The 15779-nt window shown below is 44.9% G+C and overlaps 1 protein-coding gene across 2 annotated transcripts; it reads left to right on the top strand.

The window, feature by feature from the left end:
• The first annotated feature begins 1918 nt into the window (after positions 1 to 1918).
• Positions 1919 to 15603, top strand: TUBGCP4 (tubulin gamma complex associated protein 4). 2 transcript variants are annotated; one of them, XM_037395270.1, is made up of 18 exons: positions 1919 to 2023; positions 2200 to 2328; positions 2943 to 3065; positions 3577 to 3630; positions 3995 to 4051; positions 4633 to 4712; positions 5396 to 5597; positions 7549 to 7714; positions 8850 to 8974; positions 9654 to 9704; positions 10070 to 10175; positions 10519 to 10626; positions 10861 to 10999; positions 11466 to 11643; positions 12555 to 12689; positions 13824 to 13940; positions 14372 to 14511; positions 14829 to 15603. In XM_037395270.1, exons 1-18 carry the CDS (start codon positions 1946 to 1948, stop codon positions 14839 to 14841), a joined length of 2001 nt encoding a protein of 666 aa, XP_037251167.1. In that variant the 5' UTR covers positions 1919 to 1945; the 3' UTR covers positions 14842 to 15603. The 2 variants fall into 2 exon arrangements, with proteins under 2 accessions (XP_037251167.1, XP_037251168.1); XM_037395271.1 differs by lacking the exon at positions 13824 to 13940.
• The last annotated feature ends 176 nt before the right edge of the window (positions 15604 to 15779 follow it).

Genomic DNA, 15779 nt, shown 5'->3' on the forward strand with positions numbered 1-15779 from the left:
AGGATGGTCTAACACTGGAACAGGTTGCCCAGAAAAGCAGTGGAGCCTCTGTCCTTCACGATACCGCTCACCTAACTACAGTCCTGCACAACCCACTCTAGCTGACCCCGCGTGAAGGAAGCCAGGTTCAGCTGGAGACTTCCAGAGGTCACTTTGACCCTCAATGATTCTGTGAGTCCATGAAAAAGTATATTTACGTAAATTTAACAGGTCGGTATGAAGGGAGACTAAGTGAAAGATGTTTTTGTTGATTACAAGGGTTACATGTCACAGTTCAAGTTAGAGAAATAACTACATAAGTGAGTGCCAGACATAAATTACAAAACAAAAGGTTTTATAACAAAGTTATAGTAGTAATTATTAAAATTTATTTGCATTACTTCACATGTGGCCACTTTACAGTTATATAACAAAGAGACATTTAAAATAATGTTTATATGTAGATTGTGGAATGCAGAACTGGCTTTGTTCCCCCTAAAAATCCTGTAATATTTTTTGCAGTCTCACAATCCTACCTCCAAAAAAATCTCATAAACTTACTCTTTCCTATAAGGCCCATCCTGATAAGAAAAATAAAATACTTATCACACTCATAAAAAGCTCTGGCTGAAGCTCTTCAAGGTAATACGTATTTGTGTTAATAAAAAATTACATTAATAGTAGTGTACAAAGTGTACATTGACTTAAGCATTTAGTCTTTACAGACTCCGTATTTTTGGGTCCATAATTAAGCAATCACTACATATTTAACTACCTATAAGCCACCTACAGCACGCTTAGCTTTATGACCTACTGAAAGTAGTATTTAAATTCAGCTTTAATTAAAGCCCACCTGTTAGCACAGAACTTTTAGCCAGCAGCACAGGATCAGACCAAAGCCTTTTACACACAAGGGAAGGACTGCCACTGACTTCAGCACTGCAGACTGCAGCCAACAGCGCTAAACCTCAAAACTAGCTTCCCAAAAGCAGGAATGGCACATAGCTTTCCTGGCCCAGCTGTACGCTGTGGTATCTATGTCAGTGATGAACAAACGCCTAGCCAAATTCCTCTGTCTTTATTCAGACAATAGAAGCTTTGTCAATATAAAGAGGATTGTTTTATTACACTGATGCATGACTGAATGATACTGTTGGGGCTCCTGAGTTACACATAAAAGATGCTGCAGAAAGCAAATGCACATGTCGGACAGACTGTATCAAAAGAAAAAATTCTTTAGAAAATGAGGCAAAGTACTAGGAACTTAATCAGCCCCGTAAGAATGTAACAGAAGTTCTTCCTATGTTTCAGACCTCATTGTGACAAGCTGATCACAAACCAAACATAAACTTAAAATGGACAGTTAGCAGATATCTGGTACATGGTACTTCATGCTAATTTCTTCAAAATGAGGAAGAGTAAAAACGAACGTGAAGAAAAGCACTGCCAAAGGAAGGAAAAAGAAAACAAAATGATTGATAAAACACAGCTTACCAGATAACGCCACAATTTTGAAAGTGGGCAGTTTTGATTAAAATATTGCCTGGGTTAAGAGAGAAAGTGAAGGAAAGCAACATCTAATAAATGGGGAAAGGTAAAGCTGGCATCGACAACACGCTGACAAGTAACACGAGAAACTGCTAAAGAAACCTGGTAAGGAATACCAAACCGACAGATCAGCGCAGAAGGCTGCAGGTGTGCCCCTGTCCTGGCAGGGCGGGCCAGCACCGGCCAGCACCGCAGCCGCCCCCCGCAGCACGCCAGGCCAACAGGGCCCAGGAGCGGCCCAGGGCTGGGCCCCGCTCACAGCTCGGTCCGCTCGGCCGCTCCCGGTGACTCTTCCAGCAACCCGGCCCTGCCCGCCGCCGCCGCAGGGCCCGGCCCGCCGCCGCTCCCGCAGGGGGCGCGCGCCCTTCCCGGCGGCCCTTGCGCCCTCCCAGCAGCCCGCGCGGCGGCGCGCGGCAGGATGATCCACGAGCTGCTGCTGGCGCTGAGCGGGTACCCGGGGGCGGCCTTCACCTGGAGCAAGCGCGGCGGCCTGCAGGTACGGCCCGGGACCCCCACCTCACCACCGGCCCGGCCCGGCCCGGGACCCCCGCCTCACCACCGGCCCGGCCCGGCCCGCCGCCCGCGTCCCCTCTCCGCCGCTCGTGTCCCGCCGTCTGTGTGTCCGTCCCTTCACCGCCGTCCGCCCCCCCCTCACCACCGTTTCCCCCTCAGGTGTCTCAAGAGCTGCCGTTCCTACACCCCAGCGAGACCAGCGTCCTCAACCGGCTCTGCCGCCTCGGTACCGACTACATTCGCTTCGCCGAGTTCGTGGAGCAGTACACGGGCCACGTACAGCAGCAGGTGGGGCCGCTGCGTGTCCTGGGCAGAGCGCACCGGGCACCCGGCTGGTCGGGCCGCCCGGCTGCTCAGCGCACGCCGGCACACGGGTGTCCTGCAGCGCTTACCCGCACTAGCACGGAGGGGTGCGATTCCCCAGCAGAGCTCCAGAAAGCGCTGTGTGGTGCAAACAAGGGAGGGTGCAGCACGGCAAAAAATGAACCAAATATAAAATCTCATTCTTGGGGAAGCATGCTGCAATAATTTCTGGTCACTGCAGGCTGGGCAGGGTTTGTGAGGTGTATAGGATGCACATCCCTGTGATGTAGTAAACCCTCCTTGTGGCAAGCTTTGAGATCCAAGAGGCATGGCGTAGGTACAAAGAAGCACTGAAGTTACCAGTGATTCCCAGCACTTGCATGTGTCCACAGAAGAGCCAAATATAACTCTGCACAAGTAACCCTCCTTGTGCCAAACTTCTGCGTTTGTTGGGTGTTTTTCTGGGCACTTTCTGGTGGGCTAAGGTGTGTTCCAGCATGTTTGGACCACTGGCTGCTGTATAACACTGCACAGAAACTCAGTTACTCTTTTGACCTGCGCTGGAGGGAGCTGACATAGATCTTACTGTTTGGTTTCAGGACCATCATCCATCTCAGCAAAACCAGAGTGGATTACATGGCATTTATTTGCGAGCCTTCTGCACAGGTCTCGATTCAGTGCTGCAGCCATATCGACAGGCACTACTTGACCTAGAACAAGAGGTAAAAGAGAGAGACTTGGATCAAGAGGCGGTCCAGCCGCTGGCAGATTGTGGAAAGTTGTAATTTCTGGAATTAATAGGCTAAGTAGTAGCATCTAAAGAGAAGACAAGGTACTCTGCTTTCCACATCAGGAATATTTTCCAAAATATTCCTCTGAGGTGCCACTGAGATGATTCTTCATCCTAATAAGTATTATGTTCCCTCTGCCTTCAATTCAGTAGGTGCCCCACCTGCCTCAGAGCCCAGTGCTGTCTTAGACTGTTGTGATTTCTGTTTTCAGTTGTAAAGGTTTTGATTGATCTCTGCTAGATTAACAGCTGTCCTGTCTTGGGTACTGTCACCATCCAGTGGTTGTTACAGCCTAAAATGGGGGACAGCCCAAAAATGGGGGGTGGGGGGGTGGCAGGGGGAAGCTGTGGGAACTAAAGGTTTGGAATATAGACCCAAACGTGCTTTTTTACTTATCCATACCTTATTTTAATTTTCATTAATTGCTTTGTTGTTCTTTCAGTTTCTGGCTGACCCACATCTTTCCATCTCACATGTTAATTACTCCTTGGACCAGGTATGTCATATTAATGAACAGGTAGTATTCTTTCTCTGTGCTCTTTGGTTACTCTTATCGCTCCTTGAGTCTACACTTGCACTTTGACACAAAGCTTAGGTCCTCCACCTTGACCCTCACATCTTCCTCACTGTCTCTGTTTAGCCTGAACTGCAGCTGCAATACAGTAACTGCAGGCATCTTGGTCCGATGGAGGGAGGACAGACTTCCTAGAGATTTTCATGTCATGTTTCTAATTTGTGGGGAAAGTCAGATGATAGTTTCATTAAATTAATGTAATCAGCTGTTGTCCGCATTTACTCATGTATAGTTTCTCTCTCCCTTCATAGCAACCTAATGCAGTATTTTGCTCCTTGTTCTGCAGTTTCAGTTACTCTTCCCCTCTGTGATGGTCATGGTTGAGCAGATCAAGACTCAGAAGGTACAGTAGTAACATTGTAGGTAGTTTCTCTTAACAAGTTTCCTCTTGAGCTGATAAAGTTCTTTCTGACCCCATCCCAGACCTTTAATACTAGAAAAGAATGTGTTTTCAGTAATGGGTGCCCTATTCCTCTAGTACTACTGTAAGTACTGAGTAACTATTTTGCAAATCCATTTACACTGGATTTGACTTTTGCATTATCAGCATGATCTTTGATGATTTGCATTTTATAATCACAATATATTTCATAGTATGAGCTGCTGCTGGTTGGGATTTCCTCTTTTCTGTGTGTTTTCTCCCACTGTCACAAGAAGAAAAAAAAAAAAAAAGGCAGAAGCTAATGTTTTCAGAATCCAGAGAAGCTTGCTTTTTGTTAAGGGAAATTTTTGAGAGAAGCTTGTGTGTAGAGACACACATAGAAGGCCTCTTTCTTCATTACATTATGTACATTACATCGTTCTTTCTGTAAGACTTCTGCAGCTTGTTACAGCATTTTCTTGTTAGCGTAGTGTTTAAATGTCTGAAAAGGTCAGTAAAGATCCAAATAACAGACCTAGTCTAACCATGTTTTCTTTCTGCAGATTCATGGATGTCAGATATTAGAGACAGTCCACAAACATAGCTGTGGGGGGTTGCCTCCTGTTCGCAGTGCTCTGGAAAAGTACGTAGATACTATAAAGCTACTATTACTTCATTCTTTTGTAGTAACTGGAGTTAGTGTCAGAGTATGCATCTTACTTGTGAAAAGAGTGCATGGAAAACAGGCTTGTGTGATATAAAAGTAGGAGAGTCTATGCAAGGAAAACTGTCACGGTCCCCAGTGTTTATCTAAAGCAGGCTGAAGGCAGGGATTCAGGCTTTCTCTGGACTTCGGAGACTTGGGCCTGAGGGAAGTTCAGACCCAGTGTTTTCTTCTGAGGTCTACTTGAACCGTATTGCATATGGTAGACCTGTTACTGGTTTTTTGATCCTTCAAAAGGATAAGTGTGCCTGGGTGAATGTTACTAGGTCTGTATGTCCTTGGGGAGAAAGTCAAGACTACCTAAGAGATAACTTGTGTTCATGCTGAAATGGTAATTGAGTAGAAACAGCAGGACTGGGAAGGTACCGCAGATCTCTGTGGAGAAGTCACATATTCAGAGGATATGTTTGTTTAGCTTTGCAAAACAAAGCTGGTCTACCTTCCTCTGTTTAAAAAGAAAAAAAAAATTATAAAATTCCACATTAGCCATTTAGCACTTGCCACGTTGTCTAGCTGACTAACTGGACTTTCCAGAGTGATGTATAATGAGGTTTTGATTGCTGTGTGCGAAGGCCCCACTGTCTTGTTTCTCTTGACCTCAGGATTCTGGCTGTGTGTCATGGAGTCATGTATAAGCAGCTCTCTGCATGGATGCTGCATGGATTGCTGCTAGACCAGCATGAAGAGTTCTTTATCAAACAGGGCCCGTCTTCTGGGAATGTCCCTAGCCAGCCTGAGGAAGATGACGATGACCTAGGAATTGGAGGACTTACAGGAAAACAGCTACGAGAACTGCAGGACCTGGTAAGACTGCAAGTTGTAGCTTGGCATCCTTTGGTCCTTAGGGAACAAAAGAAGAAATGTATTGTCTTCTGCTTCAGTGCAAGCTGTGCTGGACTGGACGTACACTGGGACCTTGAAGGGTGGGAATCAACAGAATATTGTAATAGGTTGCAGCTAGGCATAAAGGACAGAGACATACGGTTTGGCACAGTTGGATAATCTCGGGGCAGAAAGCCCTGTGGATGGAATCCATAACCTGATGCCAAGTGACTGGCAGTGCTGTACTCACCCTGCTCTTACTGACTCGGTCACCACTGTGATCTGCTCCACGTAGGCATTGGTGGTAGTGTGAGCAATTGTCAGGGAAAGGGTGTGGGGAGCTTGGGCGTGGACCTGATTTGCACCCTTTCTGTTGGCAGCCGGGTCAGGTACCTTTCTTGCACAACCATCTGTTGTGCAAATGTTACCCAACAGGATAATAGCACTGACATTACTGGGGAAAAATGTGCTCTGTGGGACTCAAGAGGCTGCTAAGAACACGCGCAGGATGCTAAGTTAAACAAGGGAGCAACCTGCCAGCCGTAACTCCTCATGTAGATGGCGTACCACTATAGTGCCCTCGTGCAGAGCAGCTTCCTCAGTGGAGTAATCTCCCTCACTTCGTGCATCTGAATAGTGTCTGCATCGGGAGCAGTGAGGAGCAACTGCAACTCTGTAAATTCACGCTCTAGTTTACTGCAAGAAAACATTTCCTGGGTACCCGTGGTGTTAGTGTGCTGCATGCAGCTTCGCTGTGAACAGGCAGAAGATTCACCCCTGAAACAGCCTGTGTTGCACACTCATGAAGTACCCTGTGCAGACAGTCTCTGCTGAGGACAGGCTACACACAGGCAAAACCAAGGGAAACTTTAAAAGACAGTGAAAAATCTATTATTTCACTGTATGTGATATAGGAAGAATGTGAATACTGGCAAGTCTTCTAGATCCATGGTGGAAAATGTAGGCACCAAGACAGCCTAATAAACTCTCTTCTTCGGTACTATTGATTAACAGTATTGGCAATTCTTCAGTCGGAGAGTAAAGTAAGAAATCCTGAGTGTTGATGGGACAGATGGATAAAATACTTGGGTATTTCCTCAACTAAAAGTGTCAGAAGGATCTTAAGAATTGCTGAGCTTCTAACATCAGTATACAAACTTGCAATGAACTCTCCTATTAAAATGAAGAATTCTGTAGATGGCAAATGTTCTCACAGATTTGTTAGTGCGGTGCTTTTTGGATTATGGAATAAGGAACCTAATTCTCCAGTAACAAGAGAGCCAAATTAAATAATCAGTATTGCTTCTCTGAAGGAAAATCTTGCCTCTGTACTTGGAGTTCTTTATTGATATATTCAACTAAAAGATCTTACTGCATTGCTCTAAACACCTTTTGCAGGAACTGAGAAAATTGCCTCATTTATGCTAGCAGGCCTTCAGCTCTTTAACCTATTTGCTTGCCGGTGGATGTATTTACATTTGGCCTGTATCACAAGCGTTATAGCAGTGTTAAAATGTACAGGAATGGGTGTAGCAAACGGTTATTTTTGGTAATGCTGTTAACATTGTTACGGCTGCAAAAAACCTAATGTAATGCAGTTGCAACAAAAATTTCTTTTGCTGATGTAACATTATCCTTTGGGAGAGCCAATTTGCTGCTATTCCACAAAGGTTTAGCTTCTCCTTTTCCTGCTTCTGCTCCCCTCTCTGATGAAAGCAACATCTTCTCTAGGGAGATCTAGTGTACCGGAATTATAAAGAAATTTGCAGCCTTACTTAAATGAGGCAGATCAGGTTTGCTGCCTTTCTGCTTACTTGCAGTGTACTTGGATTCCCCCTCCCACACACACCACATCACCCTTTATACGCTTTTTCTATCTGGTTTTCTCACACTTTTTTTTGTTTGATTTCTTTTCCCCCGGGGTCTCTGACAGCGCTTGATTGAGGAGGAGAACATGTTAGCTCCATCTCTAAAACAGTTTTCTCTGCGAGTAGAAATGCTGCCTTCATACATTCCTGTGCGAGTTGCTGAGAAAATCCTTTTTGTGGGAGAATCTGTACAGATGTTTGAGAATCAAAATGTTAACTTGACCAGAAAAGGTAAGGAATGTCTTTCTTGTGGCCTTTGCTCAGTTATGAGTGCCTGAAAAGTATCTTCCAAAAGCCTGTGTTAACTTATTCCTCAACAGTTGCTGACTATTGGCTGATATTCTTCAGACCATACGGATGGTTTTGCCAGGGCAGAGCAGTGGTCCCAGTGTTCTGTTTGTTTCCAAGGAGCGGTATAAGAAGAGGATGAGTAGATAATAGCACTTTCCAAACATAGTCTCCAGGTTTCCAGCAAGAAGTCACTATGTGATTTGCTCTGGATAAATAAAGCGATTGCGAAGGTCGTGTTTTCTTTTCAGTTTGTATCCCTGCCCCCGAAGGGTGCAGACAGACACAAGGCACATCTTGCTCTGAGTGTTGCATTGCAGAACGGTGTCGTAGGATTAAAACACGTCCACAAACATAAGAGATTCATTGTAAAGTGGTCTCAAAGGTGGCTGCGGAAGACAAGTGATCAAGATGGAGCCTTTAAGACAAGCAAGAGAGAGAATTCCAGCTGGTGGTTCTCTTTGAGAGATAAGTTTACATTGGAGATGGTTTTGGAAATGTATTCCTCCACCATTGGGGAGGACTGTGGTGGTGGCTTTATCGTGCTTGTCTATGCAAAAGTACTCAAATGACTCAAGGGACACTGCAGAGAACAAAGGACTATTGAATTAGACTATTTGCTTGCTTTAGCAGAGGTGAGGTGAAAAGGAATTTGTCTAGCTTAGTTGGTTTAAAAAAAAAATAATTCCCAAGTTCAAGCAGTGGGATTGATTTGAAAGGGGCTGGGTGGGTGGAGAACCAAACCAACTGGTTAACGTGGCGCAGAAGTTGTGGGTTCAAAGATGTAGCTCAGCCCTAGGAAGGGGGCTGTTAGCGGCTGTCATTTACATAGAAAATATTTGGGTTTTTACTCATACCACAGCACTGCCATGGCAAGTGTCTGTACCGTAACTGTACTAGCAGTAGTAGTCTTGTACCTTGGTACTTGTACTTTGAGGCCTCCTCAGCCTCGCATTCCTTGCCAGACCTGAGGCGGTGCTGCGGGGACAGCCTTTCTGCCCCGCTGTGCTGGAAGGGGTCTGCGCTTCTCCAAAAGGCATTTCTTTTTATTGATCAAAACACTCTTCTCACTGCACAGGCTCCATCCTAAAAAACCAGGAGGACACTTTTGCAGCAGAGCTACACCGGCTCAAGCAGCAGCCGCTCTTTAGTCTGGTGGACTTTGAGTCAGTGGTTGACTGGATACGGAGCACCGTTGCCGAGGTGAGGATCCTCGGAAGGGTCATGGCTACGCAGGCTGAGGAGCCCTTCAGTTTTGTGAAGGGCTGGGAGGAGGAGGGGGCTCTTTAGCATCAACGATTGAACAAGCATGTGAACGTTGCAGGGAGCTTTCATGTTCTTATGGGGCTCAAAGCTTCGTGTTACCCCAAGCTGCAGTGACAAAAGGACATTTACAAATGCTGTGGGCTTTCATGGGGGAAAGAAGGGAAATGTCATGTATTTTTTAATTTCACTTGAAATTACTTAAGAACTTTTTATCGTGCTTTCAGCATAATGGATGGTGTCTCACTGGGCAGATTGTTTGCTTTGGCAATTTTAAATCTTTTTTTCGTTTGAGGTGGGAGGGGTATGGAACCTGAGAAGATGAGGAGGTTAGAAAAGTGAAAACAGAGCTGGGGTGGAACTGATTTCCTAAGAATTTGGTTATTTTTTGCTATGGATCTTAATGTTTCTAAGAGTTTCTTGCTGGTCTGGTGTGCATCAAGAGTGTTCTAACTAGTAGCATGGGCTGCCTACGCACAGACTCCTAGTGCATTCTCTTGTGCTTTGTATAGCATTTTATGTAGGTGCTTTTTTGTGTGCGTCACAAGTATTTTAAGACAGCTGCTGTTCTCACTGAATGGGTTTAGATAAACCTGTTTGGTTATTGTTTCCTCACTAGCATCTTTGGAAACTGATGGTGGAGGAATCAGATTTACTAGGACAACTGAAGGTAACGTAACTGCTAGCTTAATATTCTTTTTTTTTAATGGCTCTTTCCCATTAAATACTGTACTGTCTTAGATTCTGTGCTTTATTCTTTTAGGTAAAGCTGTTTTCATTTCCTAGGTTTCAAGAACGAGCAGAGTGTGATAAATTTAGTAGAGACAGAGTTAGAGGGGTTTGTGTATGTGGCTTTGTAGTTTGCATCTTGAAGCAAAAGCAGCGTAGACTTTTTGGGCACTGGGTGAAATTCAGAGCTCTGCAGCTGTGTTTTGAAATGGCAGTTGTCCAAGCAATAATAAAAATGGATGCTATCAGATAGGAATTCTGCTTAGTTTTTCATATGCTTATATACAAAAAACTTAATCTCCACAGATTATAAAAGACTTTTACCTTTTGGGAAGAGGTGAGCTGTTTCAGGCCTTCATTGACACTGCACAACACATGCTAAAAACACCACCTACAGCTGTAACTGAGCACGGTGAGTGTTGCTTATTCACTTACAAACTGTCCTCGCTGTGGTATAGCAGGGAGGTGCTTAGCCACGTCCAGTACAGAAAAGCTCTGTCATCCTCTAGATGTTGTCGTCAGTTTTGAAAGAGCAGCACTTGTGAATTAGCATGTCTCACAGAGTGGGTGAAAATAACACCTCAGGAACTTTCAGGTGGCAGGTTTCTCTCCATATTTGAAACCGCAATGAAATGAAACGAGTGTAAACAGCATGTCGGGGTTGTCTTTTATGGCCAAACATAAATAATTAATGGGTATAAGATCAGCACTAGCTGCAGCATCTTGTCCTGATATCTGTGCTCTCTCGTTGTCAGATGTCAACGTTGCATTTCAGCAGTCTGCTCATAAGGTGCTGTTAGACGATGACAACCTTCTTCCTCTGCTTCACTTAACCATTGAGTATCATGGAAAGGAGCATAAAGGTATCTACTTGTGTATTTAGTAGTGAGTTAAGAGGGGAGGTGATGACGTTGTTTTCATGTCCTATTGCTCACCCTTCTCTGAAGTTCAAGAAAAATTACCATTGTCCCTTTGCAGCCTTATGCGATGGTCTAGCCTGCATTGGCTCTTCTTACTCTGTTTTTCCCCCTTTTCTTCTTTGCCATGGTTGTCTTGACTGAGAAGACGACTTAACTCAGCACCTCGTTTGTTTTCAGATACATCCCAGACTCGTGATGGGCCTTCCCGAGAGTTATCCCCACGTGAAGCCCCTGCGTCTGGGTGGGCAGCTCTGGGCCTTTCTTACAAGGTTCAATGGCCACTGCATATTCTCTTCACTCCTGCTGTTCTGGAGAAGTAAGTACTAGGTATGGTCTCTGTATATTTATCTGTAGGCTCCCTGACCGCAGGCACTCCCTAGTGTGTTGGGGTTTTTTTTCCTCTCTATGGAGAGAAAGGTAGAGCCCTACTTCTTGCCCCTTGAACTTTAAAATGACTCTTCACACTTACTGATACTGAGGGCGCTTGTGATGACAGTTAGACCTGCAGGATGCTGACAGACCGGCGCTATTTAGGAACAGTGCTGTTCTGACAAAACATTGTCAGCTCTTCCCTCCTTATGGTGAAATTAACTTTTTATTTTTTAGGTCAGTTACAAGCAGAAATATGTTACCCTGAGATAGGCCACCACCTGACCTACCCTACCTGTTGGCAGGCTGCCATCTCCTCTCCCTTTTTCCCGTCTTGGGTTGTTAAGGTTTTCCAGTATGTGCACCCAAGGAAGGTTTTCATCTTAAACAGCTTTGTGTTTTTTTGACTGTAGGTACAATGTTGTGTTCAAATACCTGCTGAGTGTGCGACGAGTCCAGGCTGAGCTGCAGCACTGCTGGGCTCTCCAGATGCAACGCAAACACCTGAAATCGAACAGAACGGATGCCATCAAGTGGCGTCTGAGGGACCACATGGCCTTCCTTGTGGACAATCTTCAGTATTATCTGCAGGTCAGGATTATAGAGAAAGGTGAAGCGTATCAGTTAATCAGGAACCAGCAGAAGTGCATGGAGGGAGCACTCCAAGTCCTGTCTTTCAGGGCTGAGATTCTTTGTGCTTTAAGGAAATCAGGATTTTCTTTGGAATGAGTCTAGAACTTTCTCTTGAGTTCCCAGGCTTAGTGCTACAATTAAGTTTTGGGGCTTGTGAATCAGTGAGTGTTACTGGAAATGCAGGAGTTTTGTGTCTCTAGTGCTACGAAACATTAGTGAGAAGCCATAGTCATCTCTGAAGTAGCAGCATTAAGATACCATCCTGGCTTCTGCCCTTGTCGCTTTAAGTGAATTCCAGTTTAAGTGACAAGTTGTTTGGGGTTTTGGTTTTTGGGGTGTTTTTAAGAACTGAAGCCATATTCTGACCATTTGAAGTAAAAAATACTTTTCAAGTTTAAACACCGGTTAGTTACTAGTAGCGTGGGTTTGTGAGAATGCGGGGTCACTGTAGCCATAGCAGCGGGACCGGGGGCCTGGCTTCCGGGATGCTGCAGTGACCTGGCTGAGCTTTTGCACTGCGGCCTCTGCCCTCAGACTCCAGATAGTAGCTCCCAGTGTAAAATTCAGAGGTGACTATGGCTACAGGCAAAGACCTTTGTTTATGTGCTAGCTATATGCTTTTTCAGTAGTTAAAGAAAGCGACTATTTCTCTTTCTACTTAATACTTAAGCATCAAAAATTGTCCCCGCTACCCCACGTTATGTACTACTGTTGTATATAATTCCCCATTCAGCAGGCAGACAGAAGGTGATCTTCCACCTTTAATAGAAGAGTAGCAATAAGGAAAGTTTCTTACACCAAACTTCTGGCTGTTTGGAAGTACTCCCGTTCCTCAAGCCAGTAATGAAATTTCTTTACGTATCCATCAGGTGGATGTACTGGAATCTCAGTTCTCACAACTTCTGCAGCAGATAAATGCCACACGGGATTTTGAGAGTATACGATTGGCTCATGATCATTTCTTAAGTAATCTGTTGGCTCAGTCTTTCATCCTCCTAAAACCCGTAAGTAGGTCTTGGTTTCATCTCTTTCTACAAATTCTCCAAGCCACCCTAAGAAACACGCCTTTTTGAACAGCTAGGACAAACCATCTCTTCTAAAACAGATCGGTGATAATCTCCTGCAGAGCAGAAATCACAATTCTAGGAATAAAGCAGGTATAAACTAGAAGAGATAATTGAATTAAGATCATTTAATATACAGTCAGTGAGTGTGGATGCTGCATTCCTGCCAGTTTTAAATCAAGATTATTCCAGTGTTCAGTTAAGCTTATTATCTTAAATTTTGTTGCTGTGTTTTTCTCGCAGGCAATTTATTAAAGAACTACTAATTAGTGTAGTACTGGGAACTGTATTCCTGAGGGACTCATTCGGAAAAGCATTAGATTAAGAAAAATTCCCTCTTGTACCTTAGAGAATAAAAATAGCTGAGATATTCCTGAGTGGACTTTTAAGGGTCTTTTCATATTGTTGTTTTAGTAAAAAATATGTTACAGTGTTGCCAGTATTTTTATTAACCATGGAGCTTCACAAAAATATTCCCGAAGAAGGTTGGTATCAATGAGACGCAGTGATACCGCCCGTCTTGGCTGTTCCGTTATTTTCCTCAGTCTCCAAGGCTGTAGCGTAAAGGTGGCAGAATGCTCATTATCCACTCTGGAACCTTTAAGTGTGCCAGTAGTTATGTCTGAGGCATCTGGGCTTGCTTAACACTCTCGAAAGCAAGTTACCTTCACCAACTGATACAAAAGAAATCCCAAGTTTTGAGAACAGTGAAACCGAGGCCTTGACCCCCAGCTCGTGCTGTGCTTTATTCTTCCCCCTCAGTGCCGAAGGGCCTGCTGGTTGCGTAGGGGGAGCCAGCGTTCGACGTCTGCCTGGGTGGGTGGCTTATGCCAATCCCTGCTTCCCCAGTAATATCTGCAAAAGGCTGGAGGTGGGGTGCAGCATAACATTTACATCCTTTCTCTATAGAAAACCTTATAAAAATGCTACAGGTGCCTTAACATCTTACTGATTGGGAAACGTTATCAGCAACATCTTCATTATAAGCGCTGCAACTTTTCAGGTACTAACAACACCTTTCTCTGGGTTTGGACTCTGTTTAAACAACCATCTTGTACTTTTTATCCTCTGCAGGTTTTCCACTGCTTAAATGAAATTCTGGATCTCTGCCATAGTTTTTGTTCCCTGGTCAGTCAGAACCTGGGCCCACTAGATGAGCGGGGAGCTGCGCAACTCAGCATTTTGGTGAAGGTGACTGTTTCCATGCAAGCATTTGCCGGAGCAGCTGTCTTGGCTTTAGCAGCTGCAGAACCAGAGCAAGTTTGAGCCAAGACCTCCTATGCAAGTGCTTGCAATGATTTTAATTAATTAGCTCTTCCCGAGTAGAAAACTCTGTGTGCACAGAGAGGAGGAATAGGGGCAGATACGCAGAAATAACCCTATTGGAACAGGAAGGGGGTGGCTACCTGTCGGGGTGGTCCCCCTCCTTGTGGATACTGAACACCTAGTAATGCTTGCGGCTGACAGCTTACCTCATACTGGACCACAAGCATCACTTCTTTGCAGCAGTTATTTTCTTTAGGCTGTTAAAGGATTGTTTAGGCAGGAACACAGATGGAAAGGCTGGCTGGCTTGTGCTCTTGAGTGCCCAAAACTGACAACTGACTTCTTCTGACTTACAGGGATTCAGTCGTCAGTCGTCACTGCTCTTCAAGATTCTCTCTAGCGTTCGCAACCATCAGATAAACTCCGACTTAGCTCAACTGCTGTTGCGCTTGGATTATAACAAGTACTACACCCAGGCTGGAGGAACCTTGGGCAGGTAGGAATAGCTTCAGGGTTGCCTGTAGCATTATCCCGAGGTACTTGAAGTACAAAGTGATCTGAATGATCGTAAGTAATTTTTATTGATTGTGTAAGCCAAAATAATTGGCAGCAAAGTGTTGCTGAATGCTACAGCAGAAAAGTAACTAAGCAGCATGAGGTAATTCTTGGTGTTCGTATGCTTTCTCCCCTTCGAGTTTGTTTTGGCCTGCGGTTGAATTAGCTTCTAGCTCATACTGGCTGAAAAATGCCGATGGGGGTTGACAAAGGGAGTTCCTTTCAGTGTGTAGTTAATACTGTGCCCTTCTCTTGCAGTTTTGGGGTTTAAGCACTAAGACCTTTTCTTCAGGCTGTGACCTGCGACATGTCAAGCAGTGGAGACGGGTGCTCTTGAGAAAGTTTGGACTCAGCTGCGATTTTCTTTGTAGCCGGCTCTTGCCTGGCGAACCGCTGTTTTGGAAGGAGTGGCAGGAAGTGTCACTTACATGAGGTTGCCCAGTGGCTGCACAAAGCTACTCTGCTTTTTTTGGAGCTATTAAGAGCATGCTTTCTGCAGCCCTGCATGTACTTATAAATGCTTCCAGGGAGCCAGTCTGTGCTGCTTCAGAAAGCGCAAAAGCAATAAGAATTGCAACATCTTGATTCTTCAGCTGGAGTGGAGTGGGGAGGGTGTGAAGTTCTGGCTGTATCACAGTACACGATGTCTGCTAATCAAACACACACCTCCAGCTAAACGATGATTGCCTGAGCAGTTTGAGGTGAAGGGGGAGGGAAGCAGAGGTAGATTTTAAGAATCTCTTCGCACGCAGTGCCCTGTTCCAGCATATCTGTAGGTAAAGGTGCCCTCGTGTCACATGCTCTCTACAACATAAACTTAATGCAATTTGTGTGTTAAAATTACTAGACAGAGGAGCTTTGCCCTATCCACAGTACAAAGCTCCCGCTGCTGGCAGAAGAACATGCTGGAACTGAAACTATGGAAAAACTTAACTAGGATGCCAGCCCTAAATGTACCGTGTTCATGCAAGACTATTTAGAATGCTACTAGTGACTATCCTAATGAACCAAAATAAAACCACCTTGTCATGCAGTTTTGTGGAGTATTGTCAGTGTCTGCACCCAAATGCAAAGGGACTAGAGCAGCACAGCATCCTGTTTCAGTGAAGTGCAGCATCTGGCAGGAACTTCTGGCACGTTACTGGGATTTCCCAGCCTTGCTGTACCAAACAGACTGTCTTGCCTTAAGTCCATGTGGCCGAGTGGCAG

The sequence above is a fragment of the Falco rusticolus genome, chromosome 7 (assembly GCF_015220075.1).
Source record: "Falco rusticolus isolate bFalRus1 chromosome 7, bFalRus1.pri, whole genome shotgun sequence".
Classification (NCBI taxonomy): Eukaryota; Metazoa; Chordata; class Aves; order Falconiformes; family Falconidae; genus Falco; species Falco rusticolus.

Bases quoted from the DNA above. Each gene is read 5' to 3' on its own strand.
- TUBGCP4 (XM_037395270.1), top strand. From the start codon at position 1,946: ATGATCCACGAGCTGCTGCTGGCGCTGAGCGGGTACCCGGGGGCGGCC. The intron at 3,631-3,994 runs GTATGTCATATT...CTTGTTCTGCAG, and splicing joins TTAATTACTCCTTGGACCAG to TTTCAGTTACTCTTCCCCTC. The intron at 8,975-9,653 runs GTGAGGATCCTC...TTTCCTCACTAG, and splicing joins TACGGAGCACCGTTGCCGAG to CATCTTTGGAAACTGATGGT.